At 49.1% G+C, this 22361-nt stretch overlaps 3 protein-coding genes across 10 annotated transcripts in view; 2 read left to right on the forward strand and 1 right to left on the reverse strand.

Moving 5' to 3' along the window:
- Positions 1-6711, forward strand: part of LOC108030045 (protein prickle) — a 64135-nt gene extending 57424 nt beyond the window's left edge. For all 8 annotated transcript variants that reach the window (XM_017102620.3, XM_050887852.1, XM_044091735.2 and 5 more), the window contains 5 exons: positions 84-660; positions 2242-2355; positions 3746-3874; positions 3937-4140; positions 4280-6711. In XM_017102620.3, coding sequence (XP_016958109.1) covers positions 84-660; positions 2242-2355; positions 3746-3874; positions 3937-4140; positions 4280-6112 — 2857 coding nt within the window. In that variant the 3' untranslated portion in view covers positions 6113-6711. The remainder of the gene's footprint in view (positions 1-83; positions 661-2241; positions 2356-3745; positions 3875-3936; positions 4141-4279) is intronic.
- A 10677-nt stretch (positions 6712-17388) lies between these two features.
- On the reverse strand, positions 17389-19379 carry LOC108029878 (odorant receptor 43a). The gene is made up of 6 exons (XM_017102369.2): positions 18932-19379; positions 18344-18614; positions 18178-18277; positions 17943-18044; positions 17774-17881; positions 17389-17681 (listed from the first exon to the last, which is right to left on the reverse strand). The coding sequence occupies exons 1-6, from the start codon at positions 19377-19379 to the stop codon at positions 17577-17579; spliced, it is 1134 nt and encodes a 377-aa protein (XP_016957858.1). The 3' UTR covers positions 17389-17576.
- Positions 19380-20303: 924 nt separating this feature from the next.
- LOC108029877 (procathepsin L-like) lies at positions 20304-21856 on the forward strand. Its single transcript, XM_017102368.2, has one exon. It carries the CDS (start codon positions 20316-20318, stop codon positions 21324-21326), a length of 1011 nt encoding a protein of 336 aa, XP_016957857.2. The 5' UTR covers positions 20304-20315; the 3' UTR covers positions 21327-21856.
- The last annotated feature ends 505 nt before the right edge of the window (positions 21857-22361 follow it).

The raw sequence follows: 22361 nt of genomic DNA on the forward strand, positions 1-22361 counted from the left end.
AATTTTTAAATTTTAATTAAACTCTGATTAGTCAAGCCCGTTTCGCTAAGTCACGTTTTCCGCCTGTTCTCATGTACTTGCAGGCCCATCAGCCGGACGCCGCTAACGCAGATCTCCTATCTGCAGAAGATCCCCACGCTGCCGCGCCACTTTTCACCCAGTGGGCAGGGCCTGGCCACGCCCCCCGCCCTCGGCGGCAGCATGGGCCTGCCCAGCAGCTCCTCCGCCAGCGCGCTCTACGCGGCCCAAGCGGCAGCCGGAATCCTGCCCACCTCCCCGCTGCCCCTGCAGCGCCACCAGCAGTACTTGCCGCCGCACCACCAGCAGCTCCAGGGAGTGGGAGTGGGACTGGGATCGGGAGCAGCGGGAGGTGCCCTGCCACTGGGCCCCCAGTACTCGCCGGGCTGCTCCGCGAATCCCAAGTACTCGAATGCCCAGTTTCCGCCTCCGCCGCACCACCAGCTTTCGCCGGCCCTGTCCACGCCATCGCCACCCTCGCTGCTCCATCATCCCGCCGGAGGCACTTCCTCCGCCGCAGGGCACGCCCCCTTCCTGGGCGGACCGCACATGGACATGCAGCGGCAGTCGCACTCGGACGACGACAGTGGCTGTGCGCTGGAGGAGTACACCTGGGTGCCACCAGGACTGCGGCCTGATCAAGTGAGTTCTTAATCTAGAGAATCTTTATCGGTAGTGTGTGTTGGATAAGCATTTTGGATAACAGAAAGGATCCTCTACAGATTTTAAATCAACAAGGTTTCTAGAAAGTTGTGCACTTATATTTTTCTCAGAAATAAGATGCTCTTAGGAAGAAACAAATAAAACAGATTTTAATATTCTTTATTTTCATTTGATTTTTAAATTACTATTTAAAAATTAAAAACAAGCCGTATTTGCTCCGCTCCTTTTCAAATGATAGTATTCCACAATACTTAGTCTCAGATATTATCTGCGGTTCAAGTTCGTTACCCACAAAAAATGTAACACTCAGTAATACCACAACATGAGGTCAGGAATGGCGGTGTCCCAGTTTGGAACAGGCTCTGCAAATGTCTCGTGGCTCTTCGGGACACTTCTTGGCCCCCAAGACCTGCTCGATATGCCTTCGCAGACCTGGACTGCGATTGCAGTGAGGAACGCGCAGTGCCAAGGGCAGGCCGCGGAAGGCAGGCGAGATTTGTGGGCTGGCGATAAGCGGGATACTTGAGTTATTGTGCGTTATTTTGTCACTCGGAGCGAGCTGTAAATAAATACACGCGACGGGGCCATAAATCAGCGACTAGTGGCCAGGATCGCCTGGCAAGTCGGAGATGATGCAGCGGAGTGGCCAGAGGCGATTGCAGCCGAGGATGGCGACGTGGACTGGCTCCGCTCAACTCTATTGGAGCGTGTGTCAAGTAGGCGAAGGTCTAGTCTGGATGTCCGAGTGTCTGGACTGTCCGACTGTCCCTCGAATTAGATAGCGCTAATGAATGCTCCTCCGCCGGCCAGCAGCCATTCCTCAATTCGCATTTGACTTTAATGGCCAATTCAATTGTGGCTGGAGAGCGCCGGGCCGTGCTTTTTTCAATTATTTGCCAGGCGCCGCAAAACGAAACGAACTCGTAAATTATTCGCGTAAAATATGCGACAATGCCAAATAAATCTTTCACAATCTGCCCTGGCAGAAGTGCCCAGTTCAGCTCCCATGTCCCACAGCCCCTATCGCATATCCCAGTTCGCAATTCCGAACTCTGAAATTTGGAATTTTTTCGGGGCCTCGGCCGTTTTGCATTTAACTCTTTGACTTCCGCTAAAGCCGTCGCATCCCGTCCCATACCATCAGATGTCTAGCGTTGCATTTCTTCGTTTTGCCTCTCTTCGCGCTGGCTGACTTTACAAACAGAATTGAAAATTTATTTACAGCCATGTGGCAGCAATTTACGTTGATGCGGCATAAGCCATGTGTCAGTCAGCCGCCGCTTGAGCTGGCATTTCCACCTCCCGTTTCCCCGCCAAAGCCCCGATGAAAGAACGCTTTGCGAGGAGCGTGGCCAATAAAGTTGGCTTAGCACGTTGTGCACCTTTCAACCTGGCTCAGAAGGCTCCGCGCGGAGCGGCCAAGAAATCAGCGTAATAAAATCAAAAATCTCTGCCCGCTGTGTCGGCTCTTAACCCTTCTGAGCCCGCTGCTCCTTAACTGTATTCGGCCATTCCGTACCATACTTACCACTCGAATCCATCTGCTCCGTTCTCCCGCAGGTTCGCTTGTATTTCTCGCAAATACCCGACGACAAAGTGCCATACGTCAACAGTCCGGGGGAGCAGTATCGTGTGCGACAATTGCTGCATCAACTTCCGCCGCATGATAACGAGGTGAGTACGAGGGGGCCCTCTGTACACCTACCCCCTTCCCAACATGTTCCCAACACCTTCCCATTCCCTTCCCAATGCCTTCCCAATCCCTTCCCTAGAACCTGACCCCAAGCCCCTTGGGATCGTGGGCCCGTCAATTTTGCGGCATTTATCCCAACTGGAGGAGCTGGCATCGCTTGGCAGCCGCTTATCGTGATTGAAACGAACTCGAATTACGGGCTATGACATTTCAAAGTCAAATTGTGCGACGATTTTCCCACACACCTTCCTCTTCCCCCGTGGACATAGCCCATGTGCATCCCTGCCTCCCGACCACTTCCCGTTTTATAACCTTTAATTAATCGGGAAAACAAGTGCAGACTCCGTCTGAGTTTAGTATTTAGAGCAGACGCTGACCACAAAAAACTAGCCAAACAAAAACAGGGAATGCTGAGCGGATTGCCAGATGTATCAGTTACGTGGGATGGGAACAGTGCTGGTGAGCTAGCCATTTTACACAGGAAATGGGGACTAGACCTATTATGATACGAGCAAGGACTCCTATAACAATTTTTTTATAGAAATTCTATAATGCTTTAAGAAAAAGAAATAACTAAATAATATTCAATCCTAATAAAAATCGATACATGTATAGGAAGTTTAAATTTTAACACGGTCTTAAAAACCATAACGTTTAACAAATATCACATTTGGGGTGTTGCAAATGAATACCTTGCTAAATCAATAGGTACCACATGCACAGCTACCGGGGCACTTCCCATCACTGTTCTGGGGATTGGGGTCTGAGATCTGGAGCCTGGCTAACGATGACTAGAACACTCATTGAAGGCCGCCTCGAAATGAGAAAAAAGAGAACCGAAAAATAAGTGGAGGCAGCCGAAAAAATTTGCATACAACACACAAACGAGAAGCTGACCGCAGACCAGAGACCAGAGACCGCAGAGCAAAGACCGTTCTGGGGGAGATGGGCAGATGCAGATGGAGATGGAGATGCAGATGGAGTGGACAGCAGGAGGCTGGAGGTGAAGCGTTGATGGGCAGCCTGGCTACCGGCTACCGTTTGGCCTTTTGCGGTCTGCTCTGCGTTTCTCCGGGCTCCGAGTTCTGGGCTCTGGGATTTGTGGGATGTGGGATATAGGAATCTGGGATGTGGGCCTGTCTGCCACTGAGACAAACAATCTCCGCCCGTTCCCTGTCCGCGCTTCTTGGAAAGATCACTTCAGGCTGCGGTTCCTCTTGGTTTGGTCGGGTTCGGCCCACGGTTTGTTCGGTTCCTCGCGCTGTCGAGCCCCACTTGAACATATGATTTCCCTGTCTTTTCCCGAAAGGTGTAGGGGGCGGGGAACGCGAAGGAAAAGCCACAGTTTTCAGTTACTCGCTGTCATTGCAGGTTCGTTACTGTCACTCACTGACGGATGAGGAGCGCAAGGAGCTGCGGCTCTTCTCCACGCAGCGCAAACGCGATGCCCTGGGCCGCGGCAACGTGCGGCAGCTGATGAGCGCCCGACCCTGCGACGGCGTAAGTATTCCACCCACCCACATAAGTCTCGAACAGATAAAATATCTATCCCAACCCCTCAGTGCGACGAACTCATTTCCACGGGCGATATCGCCGTGTTCGCCACGCGACTGGGCCCCAATGCCAGCTGGCATCCGGCGTGCTTCGCCTGCTGCGTCTGCCGCGAGCTGCTCGTGGACCTCATATACTTCCACCGGGATGGACGCATGTACTGCGGCCGCCACCACGCCGAGACCCTCAAGCCCCGCTGCTCGGCCTGCGATGAGGTGAGTCCACTCTTTTGAAGAAGCTTAGGGATCAAGAAGAAAACATACTCGTATGACGCTTTATTTATCACCAATTGTTAGCCCACATCCAATCAATTTCAAGAACTTTTCTAAAAGTATCTCACCCCTTTTTTCACAGATCATCCTGGCGGACGAGTGCACGGAGGCGGAGGGCAGGGCGTGGCACATGAACCACTTCGCCTGCCACGAGTGCGACAAGCAGCTGGGCGGCCAGCGGTACATCATGCGCGAGGGCAAGCCGTACTGTCTGCACTGCTTCGACGCGATGTTCGCCGAGTACTGCGACTACTGCGGGGAGGCCATCGGGGTGGACCAGGGCCAGATGAGCCACGACGGGCAGCACTGGCATGCGACGGACGAGTGCTTCTCGTGCAATACCTGCCGCTGCTCGCTGCTGGGCCGCGCCTTCCTGCCCAGGAGGGGGGCCATCTACTGCTCCATTGCATGCAGCAAGGGGGAGCCGCCCACGCCGTCGGACAGTTCCGGCACGGGGATGTACACCACGCCCACTCCGCCCACGCAGCGAGTGCGCCCCCACCCGCAGGCGCCTCTGCCGGCGCGCATCCCCAGCAGCCACGCCTCGAGCTCGCCGCCCATGTCGCCGCAGCAGCAGCAGCAACACCAGGCCACCTTCAACCAGGCGATGTACCAGATGCAGAGCCAGCAGCTGGAGGCGGCGGGCGGACTGGTGGAGCAGGGCAAGAGCTACGCCACCTCGGACTCGGATGCGGGTGTGGTCAAGGATCTGGAGCCCCATGGCGGCCACATGGGTGGAGGAGATCTGACGGACTTTTCGGGAGGACGCGCCTCCAGCACGTCCCAGAATCTGTCGCCCCTGAACTCACCCGGCGACTTCCAGCCCCACTTTCTGCCCAAGCCCATGGAACTGCAGCGCGATGGGGTCTACAACTTCAACGAGATGTCCTCGAACCTGGACGCAGCCTGGCCGGCGAAGCCCACGAACAGCTACCAGCTGCAGAGGCAGCTCCTGGAGAACCCGCACACCGCCAGCATGCCGGAACTGGCGGGAAAACTGGTGGCGCCACCCGTCCACCTGCAACACCTGTCGCAGCTGCACAGCGTCTCTTCCTCGCAGCAGTTCCAGCAGCACGAGTACGCGGACATCCTGCATCCACCTCCTCCGCCGCCAGGCGATGTTCCAGAGCTGCCCACTCCCAACCTGAGTGTGGCCTCCACGGCCCTGCCGCCCGAGCTTATGGGCTCACCCACCCACTCGGCGGGCGACAGGTCACTGAACACGCCCCTGTCCACGCAGTCGGCCTCCAACGCCCCTCCGCATCCGGTCTCCATCCTAAGTGGTGCCTCCTCCTCCTCACCCATGAGCGGGGAGCCGGCCAAGAAGAAGGGCGTGCGCTTCGAGGGGATTCCGGATACCCTACCAAGATCGAGGAGCTATTCGGGCAATGGAGCTGGGACAAGTGGCGGTGGAGAGAGGGAGCGTGAGAAGGACCGGGACAAGGACAAGGAGGGTGGCGGTCGTCATGGTCATGGCCACTCCTCCCGAAGACGAAGGCGTCGCAAGTCCTCCTCCTCCGGCTCAACCCACCATCGCAGTGGCAGCGGTCACCGCTCGCACTCAACCACTCGTGCGGATACCTATGCGCCTGCGCAGCCACTGTCCTCCTCCTACCAAGGTCCACCCTCGGTCCTGCAGGCAGCCAGCCTGGTCCAGGAGTCGCCCAACCGGCAGCAGAGGGAGAGGGAAAGGGAGCGGGAGCGGGAGGAGTCCGAGGAGTCGGACGTCTGCTCCACCTGCTCCTCGAGCTCCTCCAGCTCCGAGGACTACATGATGATGTACCAGCTGCCGCAGAGGCGCCACTACGGCGGGGTGCGCGTGAGCTATGTGCCCAATGATGCCCTGGCCTACGATCGGAAGAGGAAGCCCAGCGAGATGGGCGGCGACAAGGACAAGAACTGCATCATCTCGTGATGCAGCCCGCCCGAGGGGCTTCCAATCAGGGGATCCAGATGCAGATCCAGATGCAGATGCAAATGCAGATCCAGATGTTATTAATGTGGCGCCCTGGGCGGCTCCGACTCGTGGCTAACGAAGTGGCCCAGAACGCTCGCGGGGATCATCGATCAACAATTCCTCGGAACGGAGGCAATCGCCACTCCACACCACAAAGCAAAGTAAAGTTCAACTTGACATTAAGGCGCCTAGTTAAGATACACTCACCAACATACATATGCGACTCCGCAGGAGGAGAGACCCTAGGATAAGGGCCAACACTGTTCCAAATACACATCCCTAGTTAAGCTAATTGAAGATGCAACCTATACATATTTTTACAATTACAAGTAGCGTAGCGAAGATATCTGCAGATTACCCTATTTATACACTCTATTTATATTTATTGCATTGCTAGGCCTAGCAGATACTCTAACTTTACGCCTAGAGAAGTAAGTAGAAATGCAAAGGGTTCCTCCAGACTCTGATAAGCAATTGGGCTATTGAAACTCCACAATAAACCTAGGTTAAGCGGACAAACTGTATTTCACGAGAATAAAGAGTTCAAAGAAAGTGTACTCCGAGGTGTTTTTAGTTGCAATCTATGGAGAGGTAAGAACTATGTTAATCCATTCCTCAACAAAAAGGAAAATTCATACTTCTCATCTTTATGAATAATGTGTAAGGTAATGATTGGATGACACTTTTGGTAATATCCCACTTATTTAGTATGAGGCTAATAAAATTGACGGAAATTTTAGTTAATTTTAAAAGTTTTATTTCAAAAATGAAATATATTTAACCTGGTGTACTTCGGATATAAGAATAAATTCATGTTTTAGCATATATTCTCAATCTAAAAAAAGTAAAACTTAGAAATATAGAATAGCATCCAACATAACTAACCTTCAGTAAGAGAATAATGAGGAACTAAACTTTTTCGATTGGGATTATCAAAGCCATACAGCTTGGAAACCTATCCTCCTCCTCTATCAGTTAGGACATTTGGTCGGGCCTAGCGGAATATATTAATTGGTGACCCGGCGGATGGCTTCCACGACTCCGCTGCCTTATCTGCAGTATAATTATGCATCGGATAAGGAATACAAATTACGCGCATGTCGAGCATTTGCATGCTGGGCATCCTCCGGCGAACGGCAGCAACATGGAAATTAAAATCGAAAATAAGGCAGCCGGGCGGAATTGTGCTGCCTGCTAATAAGTTGATGGCAAGTTATGGCATACCCGAGCTGCTTGGGATCGGGGATCGGGAAAAGGGCCAGGTGCCCTGGTCGCAGCAACCGCCAGTTGGCAGCCGCTCCAAGAAGAGCAATCACATGCATGCAACGCTGCTGCAGGGCGTAATTAGCAAATAATGCCGGCCACTCGGATGGCGACCAGGAGCTGGGGCGGCGAGTGGAACCCTTGTTCCTGCTTACTTTGTTAGATTCAACAGCTTGCGCCCCAGCCGTCAGCTCAACAATGTTTGCATACATTCCACTGGCTCCGATGCACGGAGAAAAAATCACATGCCATTTAGGTAACTTATGCAGGTTACCCTATAGTAAACTATAGTAAAGTCGGTATTCATCTTTAAGAACAGCAAAATTAGGGTCCATTTAACTAGTAAGTCATTCTTACAGAGATAAGAGGATCTTTATTTTTATTTGACCATATAGTAGTACTTTAAATGATACCCTTGATGTTAACTGTTTTCTTAAATGATTATCCTGGATGTTATAATTTTTGTTATTTGAATACACATTGTAAGTATCTTCACTTGATAAAGAGTTCTACAAGTTACAGGATTTATCATCTTATCAATACCATCTTTTATATTACATACGAGTATTATTTAGTATATATTAAGTCCTCTATTAAAGACCTGTTGAAAGGGATCATCAACTTTTTATACCATATTTAACATATATTTTCTACATGTATCCCTGTTCCTTACCTTCTTACTACTTATGATGATTTCCACATTTTCATCATTCCGAGAGATTTATAAACTAGCCAATAAAGTGATATTTTCTCTGCGTGCGGCTGATAGGGGACAAAACCATTGGCAGCTGTGTAATTTGTGGAGATGCCCCCTTCTAGGTCCAGTTTGTCGCCAGGCCCGGCTAATGGCCACTTAATAACGCCCATCCCGGGGCTCCCGGCGTGCCCATCCCCCACTGGCCACCTCGAATCCCAGGGCCAATGCCACCTGCATGCGGGACTGGCGATGCGACCGGGCGATAAGCGACCGAAATAGTCTGCGTCTGGCATTGATAAGCCAAATGACTTTGGCGTTAACGCACAGACCTACGGAGAGTGTATCTCAAAGTCGGGGGTGGAGATCTGCAGATCCCAACTCCACTGGTCATCAGGCGGATGGCAAGGACTCTCTGGGCACGCAACTTTTGCAATTGTAATTCCGCAAAGTTTCTCCTGATTCAGATGCCAGCAGAGGAGGTGGGCCAAATGCATTTGCCAGATAGATTTTTGTTGTTAGATGCCATTTTTCGTTATAATCCAGCGACAGGCGACAGACAAAAGGGAGAGCTTTCACTGCTTTCCCTGGATTTCCCTGCTTTCCCTGACTCCCCTGCTTTCCCGCTTTCACTCGATGCGTGCGCCTTTGTGTTTTATTGCATGTCATTTCCGCTGCCGTTTCCTCCGGCCGCTGGCATACTTCTGATGATTGGTCTGCTCCTGTCTGGCGGGCATCCTGCCACCGCCACGGGCTCCCGAAATGCAGTGCAGCCATTATGTTTATCCTGCCACACATACTCCTCCCAGAGCCCTATCCCGTCGCCCGGTCAGATGTACACTTGTACATCAGATACGGCTGAATTTATATTCGCATTTCCGACGCTCATTTTTATCATGCCCCAAAACCGGGGGCCACACACTCCGCCGGCAAATTGTAAATGTGTTCAGCTGCCGTACTTGTTTTCCTGGGTGGAGTCCTTGGGTGGACAAACAAACGGAGGAGAGTGAAGTCCGGAGTGCGGCGACTTTTATTGGGACTGTGACTGCACGGGACAATCTGCTCCTGGCATTTGGCTGCGCTTTTCAACCGATTGTTTCCCGCATTTTCAAGTGAGGTTTTATTGGGAGTTTGGCCCGCACTTTAGTTGCCTTTAATGAGAAGAAAGACTTGCAAAGGCCACGTGTTTACGAAAATATTGAGAGAACTTAAGTTAAGAAGAACTTACGGGTGATAGGGAAAAATTAAAACTTACGAATTTCTTAAGAGATAAATACTGTGGGTAATACTCCGATTTTTATAAGCTGCCTTACAAAGAGGCACCAAAAAAGCTCTCACATCCCGGATCTAAGATACATATTATTTATTTATTTATTATAAATAGCAACCAAAATGTACACGCTTAAGTTGCTACGAGCTATAGCCGGAAATTATATTTTATACGTATGATTTCTCTTATGAAAATGTTCGGTTATGCATTAGCTTTCTTTAAACTTCTGCCTTTACCTAACGAAGTTACTGATTCCGTAGAAAAAACTGAGAACTGTATTTCAATCTTCGTTTTAAAGGTTAAATTTGAAATTAAATTATTCTACATTTTTTAGAGATTTTAAAGCCACCTCCATTTCGATTAGTTAAAATTGCAATTGACAGTGAAATTTATTGCGTCTGACGCATTACAAAAATGATTTACTAATAACCAACGTGCAATGCGAACAATTCGGTTATGAAAATGTTATTAACTCCGGCTGACTGAGATGAGAAAAAATGTGTAATTTATGTGGCCTGTGGAGGAGCTTATTATTGCAGACATTTGCCGCATTTCAGGCCTCCCCACGGCCACCCACTATCGACTGGAACGGCACTAATGGCGCAGCTTTCAGCAATTGTTTACTGGCCCATTAATTAATACAAATATAAATTGGCAATATGAGTGCGTGCTGCTCACACTGGGCCCAAACAGCAGCGGCAGCGAAAACAATGAATCAAGTGTAGGCCCGGATCCGGTCCGGGAAGTCCGTCCGAAGTCCCAAGTCCGTGGACTTTGGTGGAGTCAGGCGCATAAATAACCACGAAATGGCCGAGCAAAAACAGAAATGAAAAAAATATGCTTGCACAAAATATATACACCCGTCACACGTACATATACATTTATGCCCTTCGCCTAGAACGTTTAATTAATTTTTAGCGTGTTTCGCAGCCCCCCGAACACCAGGCAGCAAAAAAGAAACAATTATTAATATTCGCCGGGCCCAGGCCCAGGCCCCGCACCCACCACCCAATCCTCCGGGCACGTCCACACTCCCCATTCGCAGCCATTCGGAACCATTAAAAGGGATACATCATCATAACTAATAATAATCATGTGCCGGACGCAGTCGCTCCCCGACTTAAAGAGACAGCGGAAGTCGTCCTCCGGAAGTGGGAGTAAGTGCCACGGCTCGAATTGAATTAAGCGTTATTGATGGCGGGACACATGTCCTGGCACTGCTCTCCGGGCCACTGTGGCCGTCTGGTGTTTATCGCACCACAGTCGCTGCAGCTAGCAAGTCCAACAAGTCAGCCGTAAAGAGGCGGCAAAGCCAGCACAGTGGGGCAAAAGCAAAGCATGAACTGTTCTGACTTGCATAAAAATTAAATAATTATGATTATCTATAATTGCTCAGTTCAAACAGAGATTAAGAACTCTAAAAGATACTACTGTTGTTTTTTCGACTTTCGTTATATGGTAAAGGCATGTTTCGAGGACTGGAAAACGTTGGCTCAACGCTTAAAGGGAATTAAATATATTTTAAGGGATAAACAAACATTCTTCATTTTACAAATAAACACCTTAAGGTTATTCCTTGTTTTATAAATGGAAATACGAATTTCTTTTCTTATAAGAACTCCACTTGCATTGTAATCTTACAATTCCCCGGCATCCGATCTTATTTCGCTACTATATGAGTAATATCCTGCTAACCCACTGTAAAGGACCTTCGTGCGTGGAATGTCAATTTGATGGGCCCCGTATCATTAGCCGGACTGACTTGGTCTTTGTCTAATGTGCAAATCTAATTAAAGCTGCACCGCGCGGAAGCTGGGAGCCCATATGTGACTCGGTGGTGTGGCGGAGGAGGTTGGTCACAGTCCGGCGTGGCCCCTGTCCCCACCATAAATGCCACAAATAGTCATAAAACTAATGCTGCAGACGTTGCCAGAGCCCCGACCACTGCCTGAGAACGCTTGCCGAAAACCAGACAAGCTCTCTAACCGGGGTCTGTTTGCTACTTTGTAGCGTATTTATTATAGTTATGTTTTCCTCTTCCAACTGGCCGGATTTTATTCGGTCTCGGTCTGGCATTTGTATCTGTTTCGCCTTCGGTTGTGGCTTTTGCGCTGGTTTCGCCCGGGTTAGCCTCATATTTCATTATGAATTTATGGGCGGCGGGGCTTGTAATGTGTTTATTGGCCAAGCTTGAGGTGATTTGAAAAATGCTTATCAGATATGAACTTAAGAGTTGGGGCAGTGGCTTTAAAATACTAGCCCAGGAGGTTGTACTAAACTATCCTTAAAGCTACCGGCATACCACTTGCCTTTAATCACCAACACATGTTCCCAGTATCGATGAGGAATGTTTCGAAAGCGTTTGCATAGATAGAGAAGACAAAAAGAACTCCGCAGAGTGGAACTTTTAATTAAGTCGGGACTTGCGCTTCCGTTTCGCTGCCTCTGCGGCCTAAGTAGCTCGGCACAACAATCTAAATAATTAAAATATGCAAATGCCGCCTAATCCTGCCGAGCGACACGTACACGCAGACACAACAGTTCGTACTCCTAGTACCCCTTCCCCGGAGGATCTCCTATTTCGAGGATGGACATGGGGACAGTCGGACTGCCAGCGATTTGCTTAAATTATTCATGGCAATGCAGTTGGGCTGCGAGGGGATGGATAGCCTCCGGTCGGTGTATGCCCTCTGTAGCAGGTAGTAAATTAAATAAACGACTCTGCCGAATCGTCGGCGTAAAAGTTTCAACAACACTTTGCAGCAATTAATGCCCCGCGACTCTCAGATGTGTGCTACGCTTTTATTTTGCTACCCGAAGCCCCCGAACCGCCGGGGATTTTTCCGCTTTTCCGTCTGGCGGCAGCTGATCCGCCCGCTAAAATATTCAATTATCGAAGTGGTGCCTAGGCTTTGACAACTTTTATGTGCCTTCCATCGTTTTGCCTAATTGCAAAAGTTTTATGTTTGGCATTTTTAAAGCGCCGAATTTAATTCGTGTTTTTACAACTTTTTTGGCCGTGTTTTCGGCTGGCCCGGAATGTTTGTTTCCGTTTGTTGTTAAAGGAGAGAAAACATAATTTTTAATTTCATTCCTCGCAGCGTTTTTATTGGTTTTTAATTTCGTCGTTGGCAGACGAGGTCCGCCGCGTGTCCTCTTGCAGGGAATGTAAACAGCGTCCTTAGAAGCTCCTGCCGAAATAAAAAAGAAAGAAGGAAGGAAAGACATGGGTTCCGCTCCGCCCGATTCTTCCGATTCCCCAGATTCCCCAGATTCTGGCCATGATTCTCCTGCGGCCCATTGGGCTGTCATAAAGCGTTAGCGTTGCTTTGTGTGCCGCGTCGTCAACGATATCATCATCATTTTCATCATCGGGTTTCCCAGAGGATGTGGCACGGAGACCCTCGCGCTGCGTGCAAATATGCTTTGTCTATAGCATTCGTTTTAATTTTTCCTTTTTTGCTCCTTCTGCTCGGTGTTTCCTTTGACTGCTGTTGTTACTTTTTCATTACTTTGGCTTAAAATTGATATGAAACTTTTTGCCCGGCAAGGACTGCTTGCCATCAATACGCTCCATGTTTATTCTGGCACACACATGCCAGCCCTCCGGATCCCTGTGTCTGTCTGTGAGACTGTCTGTCTGGAGGAGTGTGTTCCTGGCTGAGTTTGTGGCCAGTTGTTTGGTCGCCATCCCTGCTTTCATGGGTTTTTAATTACGACAAGAATAACAATATCATCTGGTCCCAGGCAGCCCATGCTGTCCAGGTCCTTAAATTCCTAGCTCCCTTTAAGCCACCAAAAGCATGGCAATCAAAGCGATAAATAAAATCTAAATTTCAAATGGAAATATGTAGCTACAGCATCAAATCTCTTGGGCGGGGAGCATAATTCGATTGGCAAGTCGTTTATCTCTAAGCTTTATTATCGCAGTCCCCAGACATTCCCTCAGATTTGACTGATTCTCGGCATAGCTAAAATATCGCTTAAATATTTGATGTATCATGCATATGCCATGAGAAAAGCCCCCCTGGCCGGAAAAAGAATAATGCAAAGCCCTTGAAAAAACAACCACTGAGCGCTGAAAAAACGAGGAAAATGCAAAGTAAACATTGCGCATACGCCGTGATGGCCCCCGAGGTAGCAAAGCAACACTTGCCGGCAGTTTCCAGGTGGCAAGGCAAAGCGCTAAACGCTGTTTGCCATTCGGATATCGAAAGTTATAAAGCATGAAATCAGTGCCAGCCAGCGCCGTGTGGCGGTGATAACGAGGGGCGGGAGTTGGGTGGCTCTTTAGGGGGCGTCGAAGCGAAGGTACAACTTGGCGGCATTTTAAATGTGGCTGCAGGGCAGACACAAAGGCAGGGGTTGATGGGGTTCTTGGGGTTCTCGGGGTCTGCTGGGGGTGTGGGGGCCAAGCTCCATGTTTGCATTTCGCTTACAGGCACTGGCAGACAGTCAGAAATTTCGGCTATGTCTCCGCAGTTCCCCAGCTCCTCGCCTGGCTGGGAATCTCGCCCGAGAACAGGAATTTCCCATTTGCAGTGATAATCAAAGGCCCGATCAAGTTCTAGGCCTAGGGCAGCCACTCGAAGATGAACTTAAAGTTTGGGCCAAGTTAAGGAGTTTTTCTCCATCTCCATCGCCGTCTCCTTCTCCACTCGTCTGCCATTTGTGGACCGCAGGCTTTTCCTCTTAATTTTCCGCTTGTGGTTTTTTATTTTTGTAATTTTCTACCCTACTGAAAATGGGCAAGAGAAGGCACCGCCGAGATAGTTGTTCGCCTGTGTAATTATCTGCTTATGCTTCCCTTTTTGCCCTCATTACTGTGTTGCCTTTGTGGCCATATAAAGTTGTCGCTGTTTTGACGTTTTCCAGAAAAGCTGCTTAGGCAGCTCCGACTCCAACTCCAACCCGGGGTCCAACCTGGGCGAGCGGAAATTGCACACAGAGGCGGAAGTAATGGGCAATGGCATTGACGCCCCTGGGCGGGGTAGCCCCTCGAGCTTTGTCTTGTAATTAGCAGAGCTGTGTAATGACCTCTTTCTGGGCCAAAACTCCGGAGCAATCGAAATGCGGTCGACACTCCGGCCGGCGGAGCAGCAAAGTTGGCAATCTGTTTGGCTTGCACTTCAATTACTTGTTTCAATGCCGCAATTACCATTCATTTGGCCAAACATAATGTGTCCTTGTCAACGCTGGATGCTCCTGGTCCTGATCCTGCGACTCCACCTGCAGCTGCTGCACTTGCGGCGAGTCCTGGAAGACATCCTGCCGTGCGCCTTGTTGTTTGCACCTTTGCTTTGGCAATTTACACATGGCTATGGCAATAATAAATCAAAAGTGAAAATGCAAATATTTTCCAGGCACCAGGAGGCACTGGGCGGCAGACAGCAGCCACTGGCACAGCCAGACAAACATCCTGCAGGAAGCTAGACAATGTGGTTGCTCCTGCAATCGAAGGACGGGCAGGGCGGCCCCGGAAATTTATTGCAGGTGAAGTTGTAGTGGGTTGTGGGCCGGAGTTCGACACAGAGGCATCAATAAATAATTGGAAAATGAATGCTTTGCTTATGAGAGATTTCGCAAATGACCCCACAGACAATGGATGGAATACTTGATGGCACAGCCGGCGCGAAGGCTGGTTAGACTAACAGCATTCAATCCCCTCCAACCGGAGACCAACTTCCGGCACTTAAAGCTAAGCCTTCGCCCCCGCCACCGAGTGGGGAATTCAAATTAAACTGCCGGAATCAACCGCAGAACAGGCAACAAAGTTCCAGCATCAACTGTCAGCAAATGCCACAATTAAAACGAAAATTAACAGCGAAAGCAAACTGTCAATACGACTGTCACCTGCGACAGCCAGTTGACAATTGCAAATGAGCACGACCAGGGGCCGCACAACCCGTAGTATTTCAGGAGCATCCCGGAATATCCCACATGGACGACATGGACGACATGGAGAGCCGCCAACGAAGCCACTTGGAGGGCTTCGAAATAAACTCATTATAGCAATTTATGCAAAACGCCACCGCCGCAATTGAAAATCCATTTAAAATTGAAAATGCCACCGAAGAAGTGGGACACCCCGCCCGGAAAAGCCGCCTGTTTGCCGTGTTGTGGTTACCACAGCCACCCCCGAGTTCTCCCTTTGGGCTCTGTGTTGTGTTTGTTGAGCTGCCTTCATTGATGCATATGAATTCAATTATAGAACGACGTAACCTTTGCGTGGGTGGGTGCTCCTGTGGGCGGGTGAGTGGGCGTAGCGAGTGGGCGTGGCGACCGCGACCACGAACCGTCCTCTAATGAAACAGTTTTTTGCCAAACTTGTTAATTTTATGCAGCAGACAATGAGGACTCGGCGGATACGATAGCGTCAGGGTGTCTCTCCTTCATTCCGAGTGGCGCATTTACATTTCCGGCGGCATTTGCATATTGCCTGCATAAAAATCAAAGGACCGGCTGGCAGCAGGAACCGAGGAACAATGGGCATTTTACACAGAAACCAAGGGGATGCCAATCAAAAGAGAGAATAAATATATTTAGAATAGGTAATATCTTATTAAATACATTTTTCAATATATCTCTTACATGTTTATCTTTCAATTTATATTTATTTATATGTTAAATATTATTATAATATAATATATTGAAGAGCTATTGTCTTTAATATCTCAAGAAGAACCTTTTGTGTGAAGAAAGTATTTAAACACTTTATTGCAACTAAAGTGCAAACAAGTAATAGAAAAGTCATTCTTCCAAATCAAATTCATCCCCTTCAATGTAATTCCCCCCCGTTAAAATACACTTATGCCAACGTTTTTGCAATCCTCGAAACATGCCGAATATTAAAACTCCCATTTTTAATTTCCATATGAACACATATCTAAACCCTACCCACTCCTGTGGATACTTTCTCCCAGTGTGGCAAGAAAAAGCAGAAGCCCAGAGGAAGTTCACATTGTTGCTGGTCTTTCAGGGGGGCGGGCTCGTAGGCGTTCACCTGCCAGCAAATGGCGGGCGGCAGGCAGCATAAATAACGCCGCCAAACACAAAATACAACACAAAAGGCGTTCGGCCGGGCAAGTCAACTGGTCCGCACTTGACACCTCATAATAAAATTAAGTATACGCCACTCGAGCCGGGCGATAGGAGCAGCCCAGTCAGGAGCCACACCGGGCCCCTTGCTCCTTTGTTATTTATGTGCTCGGCAGGACATCCAGCGCGGAGCACAGCGTGCAGTCGTCCTTCCTTGAAGTTTATTTGCGTATTTCGAGTGCGCCTGCCGCCGCTCATTTCAATTTCCCAGGCGCACCCTTCGTCCTTTCGCTGCTCCTGTTTTAGTAGTCCTTTGTTGCTGCTGCTGCTGATGTTTATGCTGCTGCCGCCGGCAATTGTTTAACTAGTTGGTGTCAGTTATAATGAATTTTAAATGAAGTTGTTGCTGCTGCCGGGCCGGCATTAAACGATCTTTCTGGCGGCAGCAGCAGCAGCAGCAGTTTATTTGCATAATAAAGGACATGACTAATGTTAATTAAATTGCAGCAGACAAAACAACTAGTTTTGGGCGTTTTAATTAAAAGCGCAAAGGACGGCGATGGACCTCTTAAATATTCAAATTCGATTGCGCAGCCCGAAAGTATGCAATAAAAATGCATGGGGCAAAGGACATGCGAAGCTGCAGCTAAGTCAACTCAATCAATATCAAGACTAATTGCCGGCAAGAGCAAATATTTACTTATTCATGTCGTTCTGGGCCATCTGGCTTACCCAAATTGAAAACCATCTCCGCCACAAATCCGGAGCCTTTGATAAATCATACTTTCAGGCCCTGCCATAAAACCTTCGGCTGCCCACGAATCCTACTCCGCATTCATTTGACTTTATTTCAAGCACAACATTCTGCTGTAATCTACAATCTATTTTGTGTAACAATCTAAGAAGCCAATTCAAAGCGGCCAACTATTTGCATGCCAGGAGCTAGGAGCCAGGATGCCGACTCCGCTCCCTGCCAGCAGTCCGATTAAATCCTTTCAAACGACAAGCATATGCAAATGCCAAACAACCAGGACCACAGAGCCGGCAAAAACAACTTTTTGCATTACTCGGATTGCTGACTGAAGGAGGGGTGAAGGGAAAAGCTGGGGGTGCACACTACTATACAGGATCCCTTGGTTATTTTTCGGTCTTTCAGCTCATTTGCTGGTGACGCCACGCAACATGGTGAAGTACGAGTAGGACGCATTCAGCAGACTCTGAAACATGGCCAAAGTCATGGGGTAAACGTTGCCAACTCTTATCTGCCGGATGAAATGGAGCGCACCGCACCCGAAATGGAAATGGATTAGAATCACGGGCTCGCAAATGAAATGCAGCCACAGCCCACACCCACCTCCAGGGGGTGTTGTGTTTGCATCAAGAAGATCAGGAGGGTTTTGCGAAAACGAATCCCTGCCGAGTACCAGGGCACATTGTACACGGCCTCCGCCACTAGGTTGTTCTGCGGAAATCACTGAAATTAGGAAAAATTCTGTAAAAGAGATAATTGTTCTTGTGATCACCGCGAGAACTATTTCATTGGCGCGGTTGTAGTAGGTGAACAGCACGTAGAGCATGGTGAGGATGTACATCACTATGGAGATGACCTGGGTGGGCGAAGTTATCTGGAAAATATTATATCATAATTATAAAGATTGGTTATCTAAAATCAGGAGCGTCTTAGAAGCTCAGAACACATTTATATATTTGTTTATCACGTGAAACTCTGAAACACCCCTGACGAACAGAGCATCCTACAATGTTCAGACAGAAGAGCAGCGAGCAGATTATCGAGCCGAATATAATTGCTTCGGCCGCCACTATGTTGGTTACCAGTTGGTTGAGCTCCCGCACATAGCTGAAATGGAAATGAGGGGCTTAGGGATCCCCCTTTCAACCGGCCCCCCTACACTGCGCGGCTCACCCCATCACCCTAGTGTGGTACCGAATGCAAGAGGTCAGCTTTCGATGGCGCACCTCCTCCGACAGCTCCTGCTCGCCAATCTGGCCCAGCCTGTCCACCAGGATCTGGAGCATGGCCTTTCCGAAGATGGCCAGGCCGGCGAAGAGGCTGACGAACGGCATGTACATCATGGACAGCAGCAGGGGCGTGGGCAGCTGGGCCAGGTAAACCAGCTCGTACACCGGCGTGCGGGTCATGTTCAGCCCGGGCAGGGCCACTCCAAAGGGATGAGCTGGGGGTGGAACAAATAGGTGCTAGGTTATGAAAACCCACAAGCATTTTAGAATTTTAATAAATTAAATGGTTGTTTTAGAAAGCATTCTGGTTCTAGCAAAAAAAAATTGAAAATGTTTAACACATTTCTAAACTGAACCTAAGACAGACACAATGGGCCAACTATCTCAAATAATTACCTTTCACCCCATAAAAGGGTACTAATACCGATGACCTATAGATCCAAAGAATCCCATCTTCAGTGGCCATCTTCAAATGGCTTAATACTTTCCTGTGGTCTTTTTTCCCCTCCTAGCGACTTCCCAGTATACTAACCTCTCTCCTCCCTGAAAAACGGCGAGATTAGAGCCCCCACGATGTCCAGGAAGGAGGCAGTCAAATTGAGGATGGCCAGGTTCCGGGCCTCCCGCTCCGCGCCCCGCAGGATGGCGCGCCCCCACTTGTCGGAGGACTCGAGAGTCGAGTGGAACAAAGTGCACAGTCTGCCGAGGAACTGCTCGAACTGGTCACGCTTGATTATGACCAGCCACGTGCGGAGCAGGGCGTTGAAGATGGCCGAGAAGAAGAACATGTTGAGGATGAAGGCGGGCAGGTCGCCCCACATCCGCAGCAGGTAGACGAACTGCATCAGATTCATCGCCGTCACAGGCAGCACGAAGGCGAACTTGCGCCAGTTGGTGCCCGGGGTGGGGTACAGCACGGCCAAGTGGCGCCACATTCGCACATTGATGCCCACCAGGCCAATATCCTCGATTTTTCTCATCACTTTTCCTACTCTCTTCTGTCTATTTTCTATATTCTTTAAGCTGGAGACCAATTCCCCGGCAAATCCACTTCAGACTGTGCCACAAAGTGCTGAGCAAATGTCTTTTATTTTGCACCAATTGTCGCCATCGAGGAGGGCAATCTGTGGGGAAGCGATTGACAATTCGAACGGAAATGGGAATGGGATTGGCACTGGGAGTGGGAATTGAAATGGAAGTGGGAACTGAAGCCATTTGGCAACTGCCGTCGCGCAGCCTATAATTTAGCTAATTGGCTAATGATGAGTGTAATGTAATTGAAGTGCGACTGCGATTGCGATTGCCATTCCCGAAGGAAATAAGTCAGGGCCTGACGAAGAGATTTCCATTTGAACTGACATTAAATTTCTATAATCTTAATCTAATTTTAGGCTAATTGAGCATTTAGTGCCTATATTTTCAGAATTAGGTCATCAATATTGCTGCTTTTAGCTTTTTTAAGCACTTTTGCTTTTATAAGCACTTATATTTTACGACTTTCTAGATGCCAGCAATTTAACATTGGTCCAGTCAGTAGTTTTAATCTACAAGTCGGTTCAGTAGTGCACACTTTTCATCTCAATAAACTCTTCTCACCTTTTTGTTCTGATCTTTAGAGCTTTGAGCTCAACATGTAACTACACGGTTTCAAGAACGAGTGTTCTTAATTCAAGAATAATGTGCTCTTTTCTCTCCTGCTTTTAACATTACTCGTAAACAATATATTCTTTTATTTTTTCTGCGAAATCTACGGCCAGCATACAATCTTTGTAAATTCTTTGAATCGATGGAGAGTTCAAGTAAGCGCTGCAGATAAGAACAGTGCATAATGCATCGCACTCGAAGTCGCCGCCTCATCATGAGCTCGTCATTGTGTAAGTTAGTTTTAAATCAACATAAGACGAGTCCAGTACGCAATGAGTACTCTAGAGCCTCTTTTAATACAAATAGTTCTGCTGCTGCTGTTTTCCGAACTCGGAATGGGTTTGGTGACCGATGCGCAGTGGGCCCAGTACAAGGCGAAGTACCGAAAGCACTACAAGTCGGACGACAACTATCACCGGGCGATATTCAACAGCAGGGTACAGCTGGTGGCCAATCACAACAGGCTCTATTCCCAGGGCAAGGTGGGATTCCGGATGGGCCTGAGCGAGTTCTCCGACACCGACCAGGGTTTGCTCTTCAGATACCGCACGGCGGTGCCACCGCCCCAAGAACCGAGTGTGGGATTCGTGGCAAAACCCCCCGGATACAGGCACTACAGTCAGATTTCTGGAGGTATAGACTGGCGGCAGTACGGGCTCATATCGGCAGTCGAGAACCAGGGCACCGACTGCCTCAGCTGCTGGGCCTTCTCCGCCTCGGGAGTCCTGGAGGCGCATCTGGCGAGGAAGAACTCCCGCCTGGTGCCGCTGTCGCCCAAGCACTTGGTGGACTGCGTTCCCTATCCCAGCAACGGCTGCCTTGGCGGCTGGGTCAGCGTGGCCTTCAACTACACGAGGGATCACGGTATTGCCACCAAGGCATCCTATCCCTATGAGCCCAAGCAGCGGGACTGCCGCTGGAAGCCCCAGTGCAGTGCGGGCACCTTGCGCGGCTACGTCACCCTGAAGAACTACGATGAGCGGGAACTGGCCGAGGTGGTCTACAACATCGGACCCGTGGCCGTGTCCATTGACCACCTGCACGAGGAGTTCAACCAGTACTCCGGTGGCGTCTTGAGGGTTCCGAGCTGCAAGTCGGACAAGGCCAGCCTGACGCACTCCGTTCTCGTGGTGGGCTTTGGCACCGATGCCACCTGGGGCGACTACTGGCTGCTCAAGAACTCCTACGGGACGGAATGGGGCGAGGGCGGATACTTTAGGCTGGCCAGAAACGCCAACAACATGTGTGGAGTGGCCTCCCTGCCACAATATCCGCTGGTATAAATAAATTGTGGGATTGGTGGCATGGCCCTAGGTGTATATGGTTTTATTATAATAGAATATAGTATGTAGTATGATAATAATCATAATCATCATCTGGTTGCAAAATAATGGATTACGAATGCTTTTATTGTCCTGATAAGTTCATAATCCTAAGCAAATAAACTTATGTTTAATTATAACATAGTATACAGGTCTCTAAAAATCAGATATTATAACAAACTGCTATTTCCAATAGGTTATTGTTTGTTTGAAGCCGTGTAAGAAACGCCCATTGCAATTATTTGTCACAATCCCAGTCAAAGGCAAATCGTTCTTAGAATTAATATTTACCAATTTTCGAACCCTAACAAGACCTTATAAAATGCTATACCTAACCAGGACCTCGGGCTTAGCTGGCAAATAAACTTCGGTACTGCAAAAAATAACATCATTTTCCCCGGCAGCAAATGAGTCATTCGAAGGTCCGCTTTAAAGTAAAGCCCCTGCCGTGGCAATATGTAAATCCCCATTTAATTTGGCCATCGATTTCGCCACGCTCTCCGCACCCATTCCAGAAGTCCCATCCCCATCCGAAAAAAGGTCCGCCATGCTCCGTCGCACAGGCAGTCAAAAAGCCAACGAGCCGCTAACGTTTCCAGTCAGACACTCTGGGCAACTGGGGCGGGAGGACGGACAGGTTGGCCGGCTTGGACAGTCTGGGCGGGCTGGAGCGATAGCCGGCATGACTTATTAAACAATAAAACCGGATTATCCGCAAACAACTGAGCAAACATGCCAGAGCCAAATATTTTGGCCTGGTCGCTTATGCACACGAGGACAAGCGAAAGTCCAGGAAGGATCAGGCGCAGGAGCAGGATACAGGAACCGAGTCCAGTTCAGACACAAAAAAAACAATATAAAAATCAACAAGCGACCGACTGGCATAACATAATTCAGCAACAATGCTGGCTCAGCAAATATGGCAAAGGAATTAAAATGGGAGCAGGGCAAGGGCTTCGAGCCGCAGAGCCACCAAGCCACGAAGCCACCTAGCCA

The sequence above is a fragment of the Drosophila biarmipes genome, chromosome 2R (genome assembly GCF_025231255.1).
Source record: "Drosophila biarmipes strain raj3 chromosome 2R, RU_DBia_V1.1, whole genome shotgun sequence".
Classification (NCBI taxonomy): domain Eukaryota; kingdom Metazoa; phylum Arthropoda; class Insecta; order Diptera; family Drosophilidae; genus Drosophila; species Drosophila biarmipes.

Excerpts from the sequence above, each read along its gene's own strand:
- LOC108029878 (XM_017102369.2), bottom strand. The coding sequence starts at position 19,379 with ATGAGAAAAATCGAGGATATTGGCCTGGTGGGCATCAATGTGCGAATG. Across the intron at positions 17,882-17,942 it reads CCAATGAAATAGTTCTCGCG|AACAACCTAGTGGCGGAGGC; the intron begins GTGATCACAAGA and ends TGATTTCCGCAG. Across the intron at positions 17,682-17,773 it reads AAACACAACACCCCCTGGAG|ATAAGAGTTGGCAACGTTTA; the intron begins GTGGGTGTGGGC and ends TTCATCCGGCAG.
- LOC108029877 (XM_017102368.2), top strand. The coding sequence starts at position 20,316 with ATGAGTACTCTAGAGCCTCTTTTAATACAAATAGTTCTGCTGCTGCTG.